Source organism: Leuresthes tenuis, unplaced genomic scaffold, assembly GCF_036924035.1.
Source record: "Leuresthes tenuis unplaced genomic scaffold, fLeuTen1.0.hap1 SCAF_14, whole genome shotgun sequence".
Taxonomy (NCBI): Eukaryota; Metazoa; Chordata; class Actinopteri; order Atheriniformes; family Atherinopsidae; genus Leuresthes; species Leuresthes tenuis.
Window position 1 is genome coordinate 22,325,331 of NW_027325368.1, and position 20,417 is coordinate 22,345,747.

The 20,417-nt window shown below is 43.1% G+C and overlaps 2 protein-coding genes and 1 pseudogene across 6 annotated transcripts; 2 read left to right on the plus strand and 1 right to left on the minus strand.

Moving 5' to 3' along the window:
- Nucleotides 1–308: 308 nt before the first annotated feature.
- LOC140269208 (acyl-CoA-binding domain-containing protein 5-B-like) lies at nucleotides 309–8,235 on the plus strand. Of its 2 annotated transcripts, XM_072364227.1 has the most exons (13): nucleotides 699–818; nucleotides 1,122–1,245; nucleotides 1,496–1,568; nucleotides 2,119–2,269; nucleotides 2,461–2,499; nucleotides 2,775–2,996; nucleotides 4,029–4,241; nucleotides 5,303–5,397; nucleotides 5,500–5,686; nucleotides 5,799–6,001; nucleotides 6,176–6,226; nucleotides 6,710–6,825; nucleotides 6,919–8,235. In XM_072364227.1, exons 1-13 carry the CDS (start codon nucleotides 737–739, stop codon nucleotides 6,929–6,931), a joined length of 1,569 nt encoding a protein of 522 aa, XP_072220328.1. In that variant the 5' UTR covers nucleotides 699–736; the 3' UTR covers nucleotides 6,932–8,235. The 2 variants fall into 2 exon arrangements, with proteins under 2 accessions (XP_072220327.1, XP_072220328.1); XM_072364226.1 differs by lacking the exons at nucleotides 2,461–2,499; nucleotides 2,775–2,996 and adding an exon at nucleotides 309–461 and having other exon boundaries at nucleotides 697–818.
- Nucleotides 8,236–8,533: 298 nt separating this feature from the next.
- Nucleotides 8,534–15,002, plus strand: LOC140268763 (ATP-dependent zinc metalloprotease YME1L1-like). Of its 4 annotated transcripts, none has more exons than XM_072363743.1 (18): nucleotides 8,534–8,729; nucleotides 9,227–9,361; nucleotides 9,501–9,678; nucleotides 9,811–9,909; nucleotides 10,210–10,309; nucleotides 10,806–10,987; nucleotides 11,087–11,170; nucleotides 11,486–11,638; nucleotides 11,744–11,896; nucleotides 11,979–12,111; nucleotides 12,452–12,514; nucleotides 12,612–12,724; nucleotides 12,942–13,097; nucleotides 13,194–13,345; nucleotides 13,436–13,562; nucleotides 13,665–13,738; nucleotides 13,823–13,909; nucleotides 14,181–15,002. In XM_072363743.1, exons 1-18 carry the CDS (start codon nucleotides 8,697–8,699, stop codon nucleotides 14,322–14,324), a joined length of 2,166 nt encoding a protein of 721 aa, XP_072219844.1. In that variant the 5' UTR covers nucleotides 8,534–8,696; the 3' UTR covers nucleotides 14,325–15,002. The 4 variants fall into 4 exon arrangements, with proteins under 4 accessions (XP_072219844.1, XP_072219842.1, XP_072219843.1 ...); XM_072363741.1 differs by having other exon boundaries at nucleotides 10,210–10,319; nucleotides 10,819–10,987; nucleotides 11,465–11,638; nucleotides 14,181–15,001; XM_072363742.1 differs by having other exon boundaries at nucleotides 10,210–10,319; nucleotides 10,837–10,987; nucleotides 11,465–11,638; nucleotides 14,181–15,001.
- Nucleotides 15,003–16,760: 1,758 nt separating this feature from the next.
- Nucleotides 16,761–19,679, minus strand: LOC140268222 (patched domain-containing protein 3-like; annotated as a pseudogene).
- Between the last annotated feature and the right edge of the window lie 738 nt (nucleotides 19,680–20,417).

A 20,417-nucleotide genomic window follows, 5' to 3' on the forward strand; every position in this document is an offset into this window, starting at 1 on the left:
TGCATAAGGCTTAAGAATTAGATATACCTATAGTCACTCTTGGAAAAAAATGTTTATTTGATACTTTATTGGCTAAAACAGCGAAATTTTTATTAAAACTTAAATATCTCGTGTGCTCGGTCGTGTTTATTTACATAAAAAGCCCTTTGCTGCAGAGGAAAAAAAGAAAAGAAAAGAAACCTTCTGCCAGTCGCCTACATTTCCCATAAATCCCTGCAGTTTAAATCCCTCTCCAAGTGGGCTTTGTGGGACTTGAAGGACTGCGCCTTTAATCCTTGCACCACCCTGCAGCGAGGCTTTTCCCCGGACATACTACATTTCCCAGACATTTTAGGGATAAAAACGTTGACTGTTTGACTCATCCTTGACCGGAGCGGAGATTGGCTTTCTGCTGCATATTGCAGACAGACACCGGGCTTAAGAAATAATTAGGCCTATCACACAGACGCGAGAACGTTACGGTGAGTTTCTTGTGAATCCGCTTTCGAGGTTGATCTATCAAAGACTAGAGTCTCCTATTTCTGAAAAACCGATTCGTGGAGTTAAGGAGGGCCAAATTCCATCTTATAAAAGAAAAAAAAAACAGTCTGTCTCATTAAATAGGCTACAGGACAGGTGGCAACCAGGTGGCCAAATACTGCCCGTCATTGAAAACTCGCCAAACTGCCTTGGTTTTAATTCATGTTTTTGTTAAAGATGTGAGGACTCCTTCTTGTCATCTTTGCGTGGACTCGGTATGGCGCAGGAGGAGGACGAACACAGCCTGGAGGCAAAATTTGCTGCCGCAGTTAAAGTGATCCGGAGTTTGCCAGAAGAAGGTGATGACTTATTGCGATCCGGACAGCGATTCAGCCTCAATGTGTAATCATGAGAAATAGCCTGAGAATTGTGTGCTTCCTGGAGTGTGATCACTTCGGGTGATTGACCTAGCAGAGCTGCCACTCCTGGTTGACCCACTGTTCATAGAGCTGCTGTAAGGATAAGAGCTGCTTAGCTGATTGTTGTTTCTCTTGTGCCTCATGTGGATGTTGTCCACGCTTTGATGAACATTTCTATAGTTGGGAAACTGTAACTTCTTCACATTTTTTTTTGTCTTTTTTTGTCTTTCTATGATTTTTCAGGTCCTTTCCAACCTTCTGATGACATGATGTTGATGTTCTACAGTTACTATAAACAGGCCACCATGGGCCCCTGCAACATCCCCAGGCCAAATGGCTTCTGGGACCCTCGAGGCAAAGCGAAATGGTATACATATTTCTTAATTCTGCACCAAATTTGAGAAGGGAAAAAATCCTTTAATTAGGGTTGTTCATTCAGAGGTAACTTTACAAACTTATGTACCATTTATTTTAATAATAACCAAGCATTACTGCTTGTGGAGAGTCCCGCAGGGAGACAGAGTAATGCACGGTGAGAACTCTTCACACCGTTTAAACTGCGCAGCTTCAGTCACTCGCACTTCACTCAAAGTTGACCTTTGACTCTGTGTTGACAGGGATGCTTGGAAGTCTCTGGGAAACATGACAAAGGAGGAAGCCATGAAGAGTTATATTGAGGACATCCAGCTGGTAAGCGCCCTCACAGGAGGCAGAAGCTGAATGGACGCAACATGCAGAAAAATTAGATGTTTATTTTATTTATACTTTGCATAGAAAGAAAAGCGTGTCTCCAGTGACCTTCACTTTCACTTTCGTGAATATTTCTGTGGCTACTGAGGTCATCTCACAACCTCACCTTCTTATACAAATAGATTAGCTCAATTCAGGACATTTTAAAGCATGCATCCTGTATGCAACCAGGCCTTCTTCCACATCAATGTGAGAGATTGATAACATCATATAAGAAATTATGACTGTGTGGTACTGCTGCTAAATGTGGTTCTATATGCAGCTATTGCGGGGTGTAGCTTTTCACACTACTGCTTCTGCATTTTGGCTTCATTTTTCCAAGTATCGACGCAGTGTAATATGTAATACGTTATTGTTCATCTGAGGTTTTATTTGCCTCCTTTTAAGGAGCAGATGATTTTTTTTTCTATTATACCCAAAATCATAAAACTCTAGAACCAAAAGAGGGTGTACTTTTCTCTTTTTCTCATGAGTGTATGTGCGTTGTCAGATCCTGGAGACCATCCCAGTCTCAGATGACGTGTCCGAACTGGTGCAGAAGCTTGGCAGCTTCTACACAGAGGTAGATGGAGCGGGAGAAGGACTGGAAGAGAATGAAGTGGACAAAAGACCTTTCACGAGGCCTTTTGCGGGACATGCAGGTAAAGATGATGTTTGGAGATATAAATATCAGAATCTCTCCAGATCTGAAGGCGCAGAGATGGAAATGAGAACGCAATGCAGGAAGAATACTGCTGGTCAAGAGGGATGACATAACCATTCTTACACATTAAACCATATTGTTTTTTCCCCCTCAATTCTGAGCCTGTCCTGCATGTCTTTTTATCACTAGAAGAGCTGGTTAGATCGATTAAGAAGCCAACAATGGAAGGCAAGTCTTTGCTGTTTGTATCTCTGTAGAATAGATAGATTAGTTGCTTATTGTAAGCGACATCAGTTTCATTTCATTACTGTTTCATTCTACTGATAAAACTTCTGACAAATTTACATCATAACTGGCTTACACTGCAATGGAACAATATGAAATTAGGTCAGATTTCTTCTTGTAGTCTGTCTTGTGCACTGCGTGGTATTAACTTTGTAGTTGAACTTTGTAGTTCCAATTTGTAGTTCATGAGTAAAATGAGTGTTTCCCTCACTGCTCAGGCTATGGGGATTTGTGGGATGATATACAAAACGTCCAAGAGACAAACAAAGACAGCAGCGTGCATGGACTAAGTGTCAGTAGCGAGGAGGAAGCGGGAAGCAAAGAAAGCAGCCAAATCGAGAGAAAGGAGGATAGTAGTGATTGGAGGAGAAGTGAGGAGGAGGAGGAGAATGGGGAGGAAGACGTCAAAAGAGACGAGGAAGACAAGGAGGAGGAAAGAGGTACCGTGCAGTTGTAGTGGTTAGCTGTGTTGCACGGTGACGTTTGCGGTGTTGTTGTAGAAATAACGCACAGGAAACTTGAGTAAAAGTGTCAACAAAGAAGTGTGATTTTGCTTAATGTGTTTATGTTGATGGCATTGATGCAGCATGTGCCCTGTCTCCTTTTTTCTGTGCACTGTTTGTGAGGTTTTGTCCGTTTATTATCACCAGTATTTTCAAATGGAAGGAGAGCAACTGTTTAAGTGTTTGTGCTGTGCTATTTAGTTTCACATTAACACACATTATCAAGACCTATCGACACGTTTCTTTAAGAAAAGGATTAATAAAAACGAACACAAAATATGGCCTTCTGAATTATGTTAAAAGACACATATTTTGCCCTTTTTTTAGAAGTTCAAAGTGGGATATTCCCTAAAGTCCACTTTTGCATCATGAATTTATAGCTCTGTTCATAGCTGCTGGTTTTAGGGCGTGGAGTAAAGAACTCGACTCGAGTCCCTTCTCTGTTCCTCAGGGTTGATCTTAACTGAGGCATAATGCAGGTATAAATCAGACACTAATTACGTTCAGTAAACTTTGAAGCACAATATTACCAAATGACAGAGAATGCAGTAAACAGCCTGACAGCTCACAATAGCACGCATGACGAAGTTCAGATTACACTGATCAAGAGTCGACTTTCCCAGTCTGGAAATAAAACTTTAAACAAAGTGCTGGTATAGCTTTAGTAGGTCAATGTTTTTCTTAATTTAAATTAACTAAGGGCAGGTAAAGAGGAGGATGGATGGATATTTACACTTAATGACATTTTCAGACTTCCTCTTTAGTTCCACTTAATGTGTTCAATCAATACATTACAAAAGTCATCAAATATAAGAATGAGAGTCTATGAGATGAAGCAAAAGCACTTTGCACAAAGTACAACGTGGGTGATATATGGGCAGACCCGGACCACATCAAAAGAACCCAGTTTTTTCTCTTTTTTCATTTATTTCACTTTGTCGTACTCTCTTGCTGTCTGACTTTTCCCAGGCTGGAGCCCTGACTCGAGGTTTTTAATGGTGGATGACAAAAGGTGGAGGTCTGACACCAAGGGCTCCAGCAGCAGTGTGGAGCCCAGCATTTCCTCCGTAACCAACGAGACCCACAGCTCCCTCAACAGCGAGGTGGAGGAGGAACTGATCTATTCCATGGAGCCCAGTGTACAGTATAACCCATACATGCACTTTAACGGACACTTCAGTGGTAAGATTACACATGAATGTGAAAAGTTTGGTTTATTTTATGTATAAAAGAAAGAAATATATATGGTAAAATGTCTGTACTTGTATAGCACTTTTCTATTCTAGCTGACCACTCAAAGCACTTCTAACACTACATGCCACATTTACCCAGACACACTCATACAGCACGTCTTAAGTCTACACATAACTACATGCTTTCTAACCATTCATACACACACCGATGGATACATCGGTATGCAACGTGGGGTTCAGTGTCATGCTTCGATATGTAGCCCAGGGGCGCTGGAGTTGAACCACTGACCTTCTGATTGCTGGGTGACTGCTCTTCCTCCTGAGCTACAGCTACAGCTGCTACAGCTACAGCTGCTACAGCTACAGCTGCTACAGCTACAGCTGCTACAGCTACAGCTGCTACAGCTACAGCTGCTACAGCTACAGCTGCTACAGCTACAGCTGCTACAGCTACAGCTGCTACAGCTACAGCTGCTACAGCTACAGCTGCTACAGCTACAGCTGCTACAGCTACAGCTGCTACAGCTACAGCTGCTACAGCTACAGCTGCTACAGCTACAGCTGCTCAGGCTATATATATCTCTATATGTACAGAGATATATATCCAATATTCTGATGACGAAATGTCTGATGTCATTGTGACTTGTTCTGAAGTACACTGACCTTTGTTATGCGCATACCTGGCCCTGAAACTTCCATAAAGCACCAGGGAGCTGAGAAACTGCAGTTCACAACTTTTGGGTTCCAGCCCTGCACCATCTTTTGCTTTACGGTCGCTTGGCATTTTTGTGGGCTTTTGAGGGCACCTTTTTGTCCTTTTCAACCTGACAACAAATTCATGTGTATGGCTGCGCATGTGCAGGGCTCACACAGAGATTGTTTTGATGACAGTGATGTAATATCCCACAACTGTAGGGGCCAGGAAGTGTGTTACTTTAACATTTAAATGTTACACATATTACTGTACAACGTAACACAAGGTATCGGACAATGTTATCTATGTTAATTGTTGGATTTGGTTGTTCCTTTCTTGTGTTTTGCGCCATCCAGATCACAGTGATGCCGCCCCTGAAAGGAACCATCGATCTGCTGATTCTGATAATGAGGAATTCTGTGACTCGATGGAGCACCTGGCAATGGAAGAGGTGTCAAACGTGTCCCCATGATAAAGAATATGTATAATTGCATTATCGTTATCGTTCTAGTAAAGTGTTTCTGCAAATTTGAACTTTATTTTCCCTGCGAAGCGGCTGTCTGCATCCAAATGCCAGTCACCGGGATCAGGAGCCGCCTCCATGAGGCCAAATGATCTTTGGTTTGAGAGCAGTACGACGTTGAAAGAGGCAGAGGAGGAAGGACTCACTGGCGATATGTACATCAAAGAAGGGGTCAGTCCAAGCAAACGCAACAGCTCCTTATCAAGAAGAGGGAGAGGTGAGACTGCAATGGTTGAATTTTATCTATACTGACACTGTAAGGCATTGTATTCCTAACAAAGAGCACTTGTCCACAAAGACTGCATGCATGAATATGAATCTTTTTCCAGGTTCTCAGTCACCGGGAGCCACCTGTAGATCATTGCAGTGTGTGAGTGTAGAAGCTGCCTGTGGTTGTGCACCGCAGAGCAGATATCCTGTCAGAACCATGAGGGGAAATGAGCAGATAGCAATGGCTCTGCTGAGGCTGCGGCACGACATGGTTGACGTGCAGCACAGGCTACACGCTCTGGAGGAGCTGACTAGGTCGCAGGTGAAGGGCCGAGGCGGTTAGCTACACTGTTTGTTGTATTTATTGGATCCAAAATCAACACTGCAGTTATTTTCCTTCAGCTATTAAGTGTGCCTGAATACACAATGTTTCGATGAGTCTTTATTCCGAAATATTCATTGAAAGATTTCTATATTTTCTTGGTTTTTTTTTTAGTCAAGAGCATCTTCCCCAAGACGAGAAGACTTTTCACCTGTTGTTCGAAAGGTCCTGATAAGACACATTTTCACAGGCTAACAAATTTAACTGCATTATTATTATTAGTGCAGTATTGTGCAAAAGTCTTGAGCTACTTACAATTTCTTTGTATTTTTCCAAGAAAACAGAACATGCGTTCAGCAGTTTAATGAAATGTGGAGGCTATACATAACTGGAAGTACAGCACATAAGGCAAAAACAGAGTTTGTAGCATTCTGACAAACTTGAATGTTAATGTTCACCACAACCCTCTCAGACAAGCTTTCTGTCATTTCTTTAAGTAGCTTCAATAATGTTGAGGTCCGGGCTCTGGGGAGGATTCATCAGATTTAGAATTTAAAAATAGTTCCAATTACAAGAAAGTCTGGCTCCCCATAAGACAAATATAAAGAAATGAGTAGGGATTCAAGACTTTGCCACAGTACTGTAGTAGTAATATCTTAGTGTTTAAAAAGAGTCTCTATATTCCAGTTCTCTGTCTCTTTATTGTAGTTCCTGAGACCATCTTGGTGGCCTTTTAACTTCTCTCTGCTCACGGTTGTGCTGACGGCACTCTGGCCTCTGATCACACATTGGCTCGTCCAACTTTATTTACAACGCAAGAGAAGGTGAGCAGAATTTTCACAGAAGCGACTCCGGGTTGGTTGCCTCCGGTTACCATTTTTGTTTTTAAGCTCTTGTTTTTGCTTTTCTCCTCACAGGAAAACCCCCTGATGCGTCTGACAATCGCCATCAATCAAAGATGCACTTTTTCTCCTGTCTGGCTTCCTCGAGCCGCCACCGTCAACGGGGTGTAATGAGGCGGCAGTAGGGTTGGAAAGGACAAGTTAGATAAACAGATAATCAGAAAGATATGGAAAAGGAGTTCTGGCAATGTAGCGTAGCATTTTGTACTTGAAGGAGACTTCTTTAGGTTTTCGAGAAAGGGATGATTGTAAAAGCTGACGCAACGTCATTGTTACTGTAGGTTTAGCATGAGGTGGAGCTCCTTCTGTAAGATAACTTAGATGAGAAGGAACTTTACACACATTACTCACATATCTTGTAACTGAAATAAACTAATGGTCCATCATAATACATTAGCCATAGACCTTAGGTGATAAGAGTCTTCCATATTGTTATTGCTAGTTATTTCATTTGTGGCACATTTCACTGTTTGTTCTTGTGAACTACTCCTTTAACTATATCAGTGTTTTATATGTATATTTTATATGTACTGTTTGACATATTAAGATATTTAAGGGGCATGTCTTTTAAGACCAAATTAACATTCATTGTGAAAAATAGGGTTATTTGTGTATGGAAGTATTTATTTTTTAGGTTCAGTAAGTTGATAATGACTGCTGGGATAGGCTCCAGCCCACCCGCTACCCGATTAACGGACTGTCGGTATAGAAAATGGATGGATGGAAGTTGATAATGATTGCACTTTGTTCATAATAATTAAACTGCTCCTATTCAACAGGCCCACCAAGCTACAACCTTAGGGGCAGAGAGGGCGTGTCAGGAAGTTAGTGGTTTAATCTCAGACATTTATATTTACAACCAGGAAAAGAAAAGGTTAATACAATTAGATTTAAAAAGGGATCAAAATTTAAGGATGAAAAAAAGAACAGTTAAAAGACCACAAAAAAACAAAATTGCCAGAAAGAGATGTAAAAGCAAAACCCCAAATGTCAATAAAGATAGAAAGTGGTCACAAAAAGAAATTGCCAATATTACACATAACAACCACATCACTGTTAGGATCACAAAACAATTCATATTTACATGTTGTTGGGTTTTTTTTGTGATTCTTTTTCTGCCCTTTGCAATCTGTCTGCTCTTCCAAAGAAAGTGTTTGAGATAAAATCACGATCCATAGCTACTGTATATCTTCTCATTCTTGCTTATTGTCAGTTTTACAATGGAAATCCAAGTAAAACGCACGCTCTATGCAAGGTTACAGTGATTCCAGTTGTAGAACATGATTATATTCAAACAAATTTGAAAATACAATAAAACATTATTGGAACCAACTTGTTTTTTTTTATATCCATATCCAAGACTGTGAGGCTATGAGAATGAAAAAGGTGTTCAATGTTGACTGCTTTTGTGCATATTTTATCTATTTTTTAAATTATTATTATTCCTCATTAACATTCTGTGAAAGAAATAAGTAAAATGCAAAGGAAAACAACTCCAATATGTACCAAAAACCGCAGTAGTACATAACTTGGCTACTAAATTGGCTAGAAGAGAGGAACTGCAGATAGGGCAGAAAATCAAACGCATTCTGACAGGGATACAATATTTGTCACAACACGGTGTGGAGGTCATATCCGGTGGCGGGCGACTCCTACCGCAGAAGTTCGCAGTTTGACTTGCTATGCCTGCTGCGGAGAGACAAAGTGAAACAAACACAGACCTTTAACTCTCAAGAACGAAAATACAACTTGAACAACTTCACGGGGCTTGTTGTATTGGTGACAAGTAAACAATGTTTTCCTTGTCAATGACTGTCCAGTCACAGGTAGGACACATCAGGCCATGCTAGCATTAGCACTGTTGTTGTTTTGGTTTCGACCCCGTTCGGTTGAGCTCGCCGCTCTGCAACGTTCGCCCAAACTTCGTCTCTAATAAGTCGAGCTGCTGTCTGTTTATACATGTTGATGTATGTGTACGCCATTGGGCATTTTGTCAGTATGTTATGTTTCAATTAAACTCTTAAAAAGAGGGAGAGTAGGCCTTTTAAGAGTAGTTTCGGCTAGCTTGCTAAAACGATAGCTCAGTGTCCTGTGCTGTCTGCTGAAAAAGAAACTGCGTCAAACAGCGACATATGGTAGTCAAGGTCTAGTAACCTGCATTTTTGTTTCATATTTGCTCGACGCGTTCTAGTTTGATATATGTCACATAACTTTGCAACACCTCCTACAGTAGCTGGTGTATTTAACCTGTCATTGTGAAATGTACCGGTAGAAACTGCCATTGGATTACAAATGGTGTCTGATAATCGCTGTTTGATTATAGGTGACTCTACCTCTCAGCCACCTCATCAACATCCTCCACTCTCTGAAGAGCTCAGTGGGAAGCAGCAGCAGTGCCACCTGCAAATCAAGAAAACACAAGGAGCATGATGCAGAGTCGGAGCTACACTGCACAGAGGTACTTATCAGAGAGATTCAGCTGCAGCTCAGCGTGACGCCACGCATGCTTTCATGCTCAAACCTGTTAACAAAAAAACATTGCAGAATAACGTTTTATATGCTATCATTTCTGTGTGTCTGCACGTTTTTTTGCGCAGTCCGTGTGGAACCTCCGAGAGCTTGGTTTTTCAGAGCTGGGAAAACAGCAGCTGGACGAGCTGGTGAAGCATGTGTTGCCACACGTGGGCCCAGAGGAGGTGCCACCTCCATTTGGTGGTCAGACAACTTGGAGGACCTCGCATCTCTCCACTGACTCCTTTTTCCACAATAAGCATGGTGAGGGGCGGACTTACACAGCACGCTCGTTTCACACTTCTGAAATCCCTCGTCATTCATGGCAGCGTGGGCCTCTGCCACCTTTGCTTTCACAAAGGTAGCTCATGTTTGTACTCCCTACTCTTTCCTCAGGCTTCTCACGGGGACCCGTGCCCATATCTGCGTCTTTCTTCACCAGAAGGCACCTGTCACCTCTCCATAGTGTCAGCACAGAACTTCAACACTGGCCAGGTAGTTTCTAATTTGCAGCATTTATGAGTCGTTCTGTAATTCATCACTGACTCAAAGATGTACCTTCAGTTTTACCTATGAATAGCAGGGTTTGTTGGTTACTTTTAAAGCAATACGGGCACAGTAATGTGGAACAGTAATGAGAGAATATCAAATGTTTCAGCCAAATATCGTCCTGTTTGCACACAGGCACTGTACATTTACCTGTAACAGCCTGTACGTATACACTTGCTATTCAAATCTAGAACAACAAAAGTTGGTTTGTGCATCTATTTTTATTTTTTTTTTATTTTTTTAAAGTGCTGCTTCAAAGCAGAGGCTTTAAAACGTTAAGGAGCAAAACCAGGCGAGTGCAGTCGGCCTTCGACCGTCCCGTGGACTCCGAGGCTTTCGCTCCATCCTTTATGAAGGTAGGTGCTGCATTCACCTGCCAGTTTTAAAAAATAATAATAATCAGAGTTTTGTACACTTAAAGAATAGGTCAAGAGAAGTGTCATCCATCAGAGAAAACATAGAACCACTACCTGCCCTAGTTCTTCTCCATCCCATTAGGAACTCCATCAAATCTCAGGGTACAAAGTTTCCCTTCACCTGCTCAAAGTGGAACATTTAACTCCGTTTAGCTTCCTTTATGTCTGCAGAACCTTGGGTTCTGTGTCCCGACAGGTGGGAGTTTGTTCAGCCTGCACTTTCACATGGATGAAAGTCTGTAAAGAGACCAACTAACGTCACTGCAGATTCAAAACTTCACTGTCGCCTGCACTGCCTCCATCGTTGGAGCAGAGCCACGTCCCCGTGTTCTGAAAAATAACGTGTTGAACTACCTTCAGTTGTTCTTTCAGTGCAGCAGTGTTTGTTTTTAGAATAATGGTCCGCAGACACTCCTGGTCTCTGACCGCTCCTTACCAGTCTTATGGTCTACTGCAGGGTTTCCTTACACGCGATAAGGGCATTGACGTTGAAACTCTTGACGGCTTGTTGAAGAACAAGAGCGTACCCGATGGGCAGCAGGATGCTTTCAAGAGGGGATTCGCTGAAGGTTTCCTAAAAGCTCAGGCTCTCACACAGCGAACTCAAGGTAGGTTTGAATTGTTGGAACACACGGATCGTCCAACAGTTGTTTGATGATTACTAATTGAATGGTACTGATGTGATGTCGTCTGTTCCGTCTCCTCAGACTCTCTGAGAAGGACACGTCTGATCCTGCTGGTGCTGCTTCTCGTTGGGCTTTATGGTGTCTCTAAGATGCCCTTCGTATCGGGTAAAGGCCTCTTTCTCCTCCGCACTTTAACCACACAGTTTAGCCTTTGGCAGCTAACTGTTATAACCTAACCGTTTGCTGCTCTGACCAGTTAACAACAGCGGATTCTAACTGTGCTCTAACAGAACTTGAACTCTAATTTATGCTGTCAGGTGTCGTTATGAAGTAACCGAGTCACCGGCTGTGTTCTGTATCCGTGTGTGTATGAGTTGATTAACAGCTGTGCTGTGCTGTGCTGTGCTGTGCTGTGCTGTGCTGTGTGATTTCGAACTGTAATCTAACCATTTTGGACAGTGCGGTTCCGAACCACATCAGGCCTGGACTCAGCGGTGGATCCAGTGCAGATGAAGAATGTGACATTTGAGCATGTGAAAGGGGTGGAAGAAGCTAAGAATGAGCTGCAGGAAGTGGTGGAGTTCCTGAAAAACCCTCAGAAGTTCACGGCCTTGGGAGGAAAGCTGCCAAAAGGTGGGCTGCTCTTTCACAGAGGCCCAGCTCCTTCCAGAGCTCTGTTTTGGTACTACGGCAGTCTATCCCCAACATGTCACTTATTGTTGCCTTTCTTGACTTTAGGTGTTTTACTTGTCGGCCCTCCGGGGACAGGAAAGACCCTGCTGGCCAGAGCAGTGGCAGGAGAGGCGGATGTGCCATTTTACTACGCTTCTGGGTCGGAGTTTGATGAGATGTTTGTTGGAGTGGGAGCCAGCCGGATCAGGAACCTTTTCAGTAGGTTTTTAAAAATTTTTTTCTCCTTTGAGGCACATTTTTAATTAGTTTAAATTTGGCTTTTCTTATTCTGTTGTTCCAGGGGAGGCTAAAACAAATGCTCCCTGTGTGATCTTCATTGACGAGCTGGATAGTGTGGGCGGGAAAAGGATCGAGTCTCCCATGCACCCTTACTCCAGACAGACCATCAACCAGCTGCTTGCTGAGATGGATGGGTGAGGATCTGCCAAGTTTTTATATGTATGTTGGCTTATTTACGTGAGACAGCTCACAATCACAAGACGGCGTATGTGACAGATTCCATCTCGTCAAGATCCAAGCTTTTAATTTATGGCCAAAACAGGAGATACACCAATTCCAATTTCAGACCTTTGAGGTGTGAGCTTGACAGATGCGTCATTCAGTGTTTTTGTTCCAAGCTCCTGCCCTGTTTCCAAAGTGTATGGAGGACTTCCCTCCCTCCTGTCAAACAGAGCGATATTGTGCATCCAGTGAGAAGCTTCTTCCTGCAGACAAAGTGGTGGCTTTACCGTCGTTGTTGTTCTTTTTGCCTAGGTTTAAACCAAATGAGGGCGTGATCATCATTGGAGCAACAAACTTCCCGGAGGCTTTGGATAAGTACGTCTGATCTCCTCCTTTGCTGCTGTTTCCCATCTTTAGAGTCCCAGCTGTTGCATGTTTCAGACTTTGTTTACACAGTGTTCTGCTTCTATAGTGCCCTGATCCGCCCAGGACGTTTCGACATGCAGGTCACTGTACCCAAGCCAGATGTGAAAGGACGCACCGAGATTATCAACTGGTACCTAAAGAAGATCAAAGTCGATCCAGGTGGGACATCAGCGTCTCATAATTTGGACCATTTGGTCTCTTTATTCTGTTGTTTTTTTTAGTCCTCTGAATAAAAGACAGCTCATTACAGGCTCTTTCAGTCTCCACAGGTATTTTACTACAGCTTGATGTCGTACAGCAGATATTAGCTTATCGCTGAATCTAGATTTTAGTCTGAATTCCATAACTGTACAGAGGTTCTATGTCTTGTCCGCAGCTATCGAGGCCAGTATTATTGCCCGGGGCACTGTGGGCTTCTCTGGCGCTGACCTGGAAAATCTAGTCAACCAGGCTGCTCTGAAGGCAGCGGTCGATGGTAAAGACATGGTCACTTTGAAGGAGCTGGAGTTTGCCAAGGACAAAATCCTCATGGGTGAGGGAAGCTGTCGCTTTCCCAGCTGTTGTAAGTCGTGTCCGTCAATGGGTTGTAAATATAAAAAAAAAAGTTCCCTCCTTCTTTTTCCCAAAGGCCCTGAGAGACGGAGTGCAGAGATAGACAAGAGGAACAAGCTCATCACAGCATATCACGAATCCGGCCACGCAATCGTAGCGTACTACACCAAAGACGCCATGCCGATCAACAAAGCCACCATCATGCCCCGAGGCCCCAGCCTGGGACATGTAGGGAAACCTCGTCTGTGCAACCTTAACATCAGGTCTCATGAAAACTGTTTCTGTCCTAAACCTTCTGCTCCCCCCACCTCCTTCCAGGTGTCTATGCTTCCAGAGAATGATAGGTGGAGCGAGACTCGCTCTCAGCTTCTGGCCCAGATGGACGTCAGCATGGGCGGCCGCGTGGCAGAGGAGATTATATTCGGCCACGAGTACATCACCACAGGTAGGATCAGGACCTTCAAAAGGCCTGTGATTGAACAAACCGGTAGATGGTAGAGCAGCATATGAGTTCTTAAGGAGGAATGGATTGTTTGTTCCCCTCCAGGAGCATCAAGTGACTTTGACAGTGCCACCAAGATTGCTAAGCTGATGGTGACCAGATTTGGCATGTGCGAAAAGGTAGGCTGACTTGTGGACGACTTTAAGTTGAAAGAGGACATCTTTGCTCTCATTTACGCCTTATCTTGCCTCCCCGTCTCTCAGCTGGGTGTGATGACCTACACCAACATGACAGATCAAAGTCCAGAGACGCAAGCTGCCGTGGAGCATGAAATCAGAGTGTTACTGAAGGTCTGCCTCATCTTTTCACACAGATAATGTGTAAAAAGACGTAGAAAAGATAATATACCCCAGTGATTTTACACAGATTAGCAAAACATCATTAATTGTCCTAGTTTTTCAAACGTTTGCCGTTATCTATTTATTTGTAGATGTTTCAGTTTACATGGTGCGCTTGAATGCACCGTGAAGGTCTCGCAGTCTTTGAGCACAAAGGGATGCACCTAAAATGCAGCGCGCTCCGCCTTAGCTCACCGCATGTCGTTCCTTTTACCGTCTGCAGGAGTCATACGAGCGTGCCAAAGCCCTGCTGAAGTCTCATGCCAAGGAGCACAAGAACCTGGCTGATGCTCTGCTCATGTATGAGACGCTGGACGCCAAAGAGATTCAGCTGGTGCTGGAGGGCAAAACCCTGGAGACCAGATGAAACCAGCAGGGACGGGAGGGGGGGGGTCAGCCCGACAGATAAAGAGGACTGGCTCAGAGACCTGTGGTGTCATCTTCTTATCCCCATGCTGTCACCTTGGTGGGATCTCATAAGTAGTGCTGTTTATTTAAAACTCAAACATGACTTCCCTGTGCTCAGACAGAAGCACGGGTTCGTTGTTTGTTTAGCATGTTGCTCAGGTCACTTTATTAGTTTGTGGGAGGAGATGATACATGAATGTAAATATGGACATCGGTATAAAAACGATAGACATTAATTTGAACATTGCTACCCAAAGAGCTTCTTTGTGATCATGGCAACCAGAACTGAAGTAGCATTTCAGCTGTCAGTGGTTTGTGTCGGGAACATCCTCAGAAAGCTCCTCGCATAAATATTCTCACGTGTCGCTTCTGTTTAAAGGTGGCCTTTTTTTGGGGGGGGGTGGGGTGTACTAAGAGTGTAATTGTTTTTCTTTTAAAGAGGGGTGTGTGTGAAGTTGGGCGGTCTGCACTTCCCCGGGTGATTCATTTCAACTCTGCTGTCTGCACAGATGAAAGAAAAAGCTGCTCGGCCTCAAAGGGCCTTCAACAAGTACAGAGAAAGCTGTGTTTGTGGCGCACTGGAAGCTGTGGGATTTTAAACATGGCCTCGTTTTTTGTTTTTTTTTTAGAAATAGTTTGGCTTTTAAAAAAAGCCTTTTTTTTTTTTTTTTCTTGTAATTTTTGCTGAATGAAGCCGAACCAAAAGGCCAGATTAATCACTTATTGTGTTCCTCGTCCTTCTTGCTGGACTTCGTTCTGGAGAGATTTTCCTTTTCCTCACCTGCATCTGGAGCCACGTAAATCTGCTTTTTTAAAGAAAGTTTGCACAGTACAGTGGGTTTTTCTCCAGTCAGGGACTGAAATGAGAGACGAAATGATTTGAAACCCATCTGATGTTTCGATGTTCTTGACGCTGAATATTACATTTCATTGATGCAGATTTTGTGTGGAGATTTGAATGGATGCACCTGTTAATGTGTTGAATGTCTGTCCCAGCAGTGTGTGTGTGTGTGTGTGTGTGTAATCAGTACTGAGAATCTGATTTAGTTTTAAGTCGAGGTAGTCGGCGGCATCTTTTACTTCACCGTGTTTTCATTTAGGTTTTTTTTTTTTCCTGCTTCACTTCACTCTTCAGTTTTCTCTGTTTATTAACCTCTTGTCCTTATTGAGATGTGTATATATGACTGGGATGTAATGAGAACATTGTATATAAATGTATAGTAATGCTCTTATGCTGTGTACACTCTGATTGGCTCTGCTGTAGTTCCCTTTAACAGAGTGAAACAAATGCCTCTCTTATCATGTGCAACTGAAATAAAGTAGAAAGGGTTGACGGGGGTCTTATGAAGATGATTTTTTTACAAAACTAAAAAAAAAACCATACCTTCGTTTAAAGTTTTCTTTGGACATTTAATTGCTTTCTTTTTTTGTTTAACTATTTTATTTACTTTTCAGTCCTTTTAGTTTAGCTTTTTTTTCTTTGTTTATATGGCATATCTCTGCATGTTGTGCAGTGGTTTGTAAATAATAAAAAATTAAGAAAAAAAGAGGAAATTTGACAAGTGGAGGACAAAAAAAAAAAAAAAAGAAGTGCCTTAAGCAAGAGGAAAAGCCAACAAAAACCTGACGCAGGACCTGAGAGATTCATCTACTGTTCACTGAAGCCTCATCAGGAATGGTCTCCAGGAAGGGAACAAGGAGAAAAGGCTGAGGTATGCTAAATGACACAAGAAGTGGACTGAAAATCAGTGACAGCAGGTCTAATGGAGGGAAAATGGAGTAAAATGACCACACCAACATCCATTTGCAGATAACGGTAAAATATTACTTCTATAATGAAATATATAGTTGGTGTACAAGACAGGAAAAGAGCACTCAAGTCAAAGTGGCCATTTGAGAAATGGACAAAAATTGAGGCTTAATTAAAAAAATATAAACTAAAAAATAATCTAGTTGGGTTTTTTTTTTAGACAAACCAGTCCTCAAAACAATTTTATTTTTCTCAAATGGTGTTGCTACACATCCTCGCTTAGAGTTGCTGAGTTACATGGTGGCACAATGCTGTACAATTTCAAGAGTGCACTGTATGGAAGGGGTTGTCCAGCGGCCATGTACAGGTGTAGAGAAATGGCTGTAAAGGATGCTGTACCTGATTGCTAAGGTCGGTTGAGCAAAGGGTGCAACCATTTGACAACACTTCCATAGCAGTTCCCCTCAAGATGCAGAGCTTTGAGAAGCCGTGTTCTAAACCAAGAGCAGAATCTCCGAGTAAAGTATGACAGACGATGCCTGCCATTTAAACCCAGATGGTGTACACAGGCCATCGTTTCCTTTAGTCAATCATCTTGAAGCTGGATCATTTGACAAGATTTTATTCAAAGTCTAAAAAGAATCTTCATATGCTGTTGGGATTCAGCTTTCCAATCTGAAACAGAGAACCACATTAGTTTAAGCATTGAGATAAGACCTCATTTACCACTCTCTCAACATACCCTTGGCACATCATGTTCAGCTCTAGCGGGCCCAGAACCATGGCTGTCAGTAATATGCTCCTTCAAGTAGTGGACATCCTGAAAGTAGTCCTTGCCCTTCTCATGCTGCTGGCTGAAGGTGCTGTAGGTTCCAGTGGGGTACAGGCCATACAGGAGTCTGTAGTCAAAGTTAGGAGAACCACCCACACCAAAGCGTGGCACAAGTACGGTTATGGATCCCGGTCCAGACACTAGCCGAATTCCTCTGTCTGCTGCCGGTAATTCTCAAGTTCAGCTTCCTTCATGACACTGGAAGTCTCCCCTGACTGGAGCACAGGGCCAGGTGGTGACAGAGGGGCTGGAGGGAGAACGTCAGTGAGGCTGAGGGTTTGGGCTGAGGCATCTTCAAAGACTGAAGGAGCAATAGCCCACTGTGTGAAGAGATTTCATAATTAGTCCTCTTCACAGCAGAAGTTTTGATAGCATGTATAGTGCAGTGTTTCTCAATTCCGGTCCTCATGACCCACTGCCCTGCATGTTTTGGATGTTTCCCTCCTCCACCACACCTGATTCGAATGAATGGCTCTTTATCAGGCCACTGCAGAGCTTGATGACGAGCTGATCATTTGAATCAGGTGTGGTGGAGGAGGGAAACATCGAAAACATGCAGGACAGTGGGTCATAAGGACCGGAATTGAGAAACACTGGTACAGTGAGTGTTGACATCCCAGTTTCCTCGGTGAGCGCCACCCCCCCTTCTCTGCTGAGATTATGAGCAGACCAAATGAGAAGCACAGGTGTAATGCTCAGGTTCCTTTTAGTGCCCCAGTAAGCCTGCTTAAAGTGAAGGTCCTTTCCTCCAAGCAGAAGGGAGCCATTACTACACCCATGTTTTAATACACATTCTGAAACAAAAATCCAATTCAAACTTAACGACAACCCAAGATTTGCTGGTGGCTACATGAGCAACGCACGGAGACCTTCAGGTTTCCCAGCATTACATTTTGGGCCTCATCTACGCTCCAAGCGGAAGATTTGCAGAGAGCCAGCGTCGGAGCCTACGTCAACAGGCACATAAATGACAGTAGAGTATCCTGTTGCAGGCAGGCCATAGCTCAAGCTGATTTTTCAAAACTTGAAATACATGAATGCAGATGCCTTTGTTTATCTTTGTCCCAGTAAGCAAAGAGAAGTAATCCCTTTGATGTTTGTAATATTTGATGAGGTAGGAGTCATTCAAAGCCAGATTATTGATATTGAGTCCTTCCTTTCAGACAAAAATACCATAGATGCCAACAGTCGAATAATCTGCTTAACCAATGCACAGGCTTTCATCCATTTATGTGTAAGCAATGGACCATAGAAACCGTCAAAAATCCCTGTCATGTGATTGTAGCCACCCCCAACACAGCACATTCTGAAGGCTTTTGTCCTGGATGGAGGGTCCTCTGGGATTTGGCACAGGTGAACCAGCACTTGTTCCCTCTGCCCATTCAAAGCCATGGATGCCCCGAGGAAGCGATGCTGTACAGATAGCAAAAGCAAACAGAGATCCCGGGCATAGAGGCAAAACGATCGGACGATCGAAAGGGGGAGCTGTAGCCAAGAAAGAGGGCAACAGCATCGGTCAGGGTGGTGATGGAGATGGAGACAGCAGCTTCTGTGTATGTGGTCAGGGGTGCTGTCCAGAACACAGGACGCCTACCAGCAGAAGATCACGCTTAACATGTCGTTGTTTAAGTGTGAGGAAAGCAGGACTTGTGGTCTGAGTGTCTGGTACAACTTTAGCTACTTTAAAGGCGCTTTGAGAGGGAAAAGATCTAATAAGATCTTCCATCCATCCTACAGTAGTGGTAGAAAGTATACTCTCCCTTTTACGGTTCTGAGGTCATTTAAAAATATTATCTAGTCCTTACCAGCAGTGGATGTCCCAACAAGTTTACCCCATGCTAAGACTCCTAGGAATGCTCATAGAAATACCCAAGAGCTACATCTCAGACTCTCCAGGCCTCAGTTAGCATGTTAAATATTAAAGGTCACAAAAGTACAGTTAGAAGCAGACTGAACAAGTATGGCTTGTTTGGAAGGGCTGCAGGAGAAAGCCTCTTCTCTCTAAAAAGAACATGGCAGCGCAGGTTAGGTTTGAAAAGTTACATCTGAACAAACCACAAGTCTTCTGGAACAATGTCCTTTGGACAGAGCAGACCAAAGTGGAGATGTTTGCTCATAATGCACAGCAGCAAGTTTGGAGAAAACCAAACACAGCATATCAGCACAAACACCTCATACCAACTGTCAAGTGTGTTGGTGGAGGGCTGATGATTTGGACTTGTTCTGCAGCCACAGGACCTGGACACCTTGCAGTCATTGAGTCCACCATGACATTTTTGTTAGATAAATAGCGACGTGGTGTAATATGTCATTTGAGATTGTATTTGCCTAATTTTAGGAACTGGTAATAATCAGATGATGTTTTTTTTTTTTATTATGTCCTGAAATGACTTCAGAAATTCACTGCATTCATCTGAAGTGTTGTTGACCTCCAACAGGTGACAACGGAAAATATGATGGTGACGGTGTAACTGATGGAGAACAAATAGATGACAGAAGCTGGAGATTACTCAAATTCCCACTGCATTGACATTTAGGTGGAGAATGATACTTAGAAAAGATGTTTAGAAGTTAAAGACACACATTCAAAATACACAGAAATGTCCAACTGACAGTATCAACATTGCTGGCATTGTACTGAAGGAATGAATGGCGTGAGAGGGGCGGGATCCAATCACCTTTGCACAGATGTCCTCATACTTAAATGACTCGTTTCCAAATTGCATCTCCATTCTTCTAATTTTGAAGTCCAAATCTAGGATGTTGTGAAATTACCCAACATTCAGAATGTTCCTTTTGCTTGTAGTTATGAAAGTGGCATAGTTTCCATCTGTGCTTAGCCTGAAACTTGAAAACATGGAGTTATTTCTGGGAAAAATTTCTTGGATGTATTTCCTCTCCAACTTGGCTGCTTCGTCAACGGGTGCGAACTGCTCCTCGGTTTTATTAGACGTCCTGTCCTTGAGACAATAAAATCCGCTCCCCAGACCTGTCGAGACAAGAACCGGGGTGAACAGGAACCGCCAGGGATGGGATCCAATAAAACAACCCGTCATCTCAAAACAGATCCGAAGGGGCCACTCTATGCAGTCCGTGCGGCATCTAGCCATAGCCATAAAAAACTTGGGTTTCTGATGGGAAACTATTGCAAATGTTAAATCTGGAGAGCTGCTCCTTTTCTCAGACAGTAGAAAGAACAGTAGATGTTCACAGAAAGCAGTATTTAGAACACTGCTGACTCCTTTGTACTCTCTCTTGAGCTGGGAGTTTGCACTGTAGGCCCTCTCAGGGGTTTGAGGAAGGGCTCAATTAAGGAGCCTATTAAGGGACAGGGGGTGTAGTCCAATAAGGTTCAGTAATTTCCATCATATTTCCTGAGTATAAAGTTCTGGGGTTCTCACCGTTTAATCCTCAGGTGATTCCTTGTCATGGTTGGGGACACATGAATGTCACTGAAAGTGCCCTTGAGG

What these genes read in the sequence shown, in the direction of transcription:
- LOC140268763 (XM_072363740.1), top strand. Translation starts at nt 8,697, where the DNA reads ATGTTTTCCTTGTCAATGACTGTCCAGTCACAG. An exon ending in CGGAGCTACACTGCACAGAG is followed by an intron (nt 9,362 to 9,500) that starts GTACTTATCAGA and finishes TTTTTTGCGCAG; the next exon opens with TCCGTGTGGAACCTCCGAGA. An exon ending in CCGGATCAGGAACCTTTTCA is followed by an intron (nt 11,897 to 11,978) that starts GTAGGTTTTTAA and finishes CTGTTGTTCCAG; the next exon opens with GGGAGGCTAAAACAAATGCT.
- LOC140269208 (XM_072364227.1), top strand. Translation starts at nt 737, where the DNA reads ATGGCGCAGGAGGAGGACGAACACAGCCTGGAGGCAAAATTTGCTGCC. An exon ending in CTTATCAAGAAGAGGGAGAG is followed by an intron (nt 5,687 to 5,798) that starts GTGAGACTGCAA and finishes ATCTTTTTCCAG; the next exon opens with GTTCTCAGTCACCGGGAGCC. An exon ending in AGGAGCTGACTAGGTCGCAG is followed by an intron (nt 6,002 to 6,175) that starts GTGAAGGGCCGA and finishes TTTTTTTTTTAG; the next exon opens with TCAAGAGCATCTTCCCCAAG.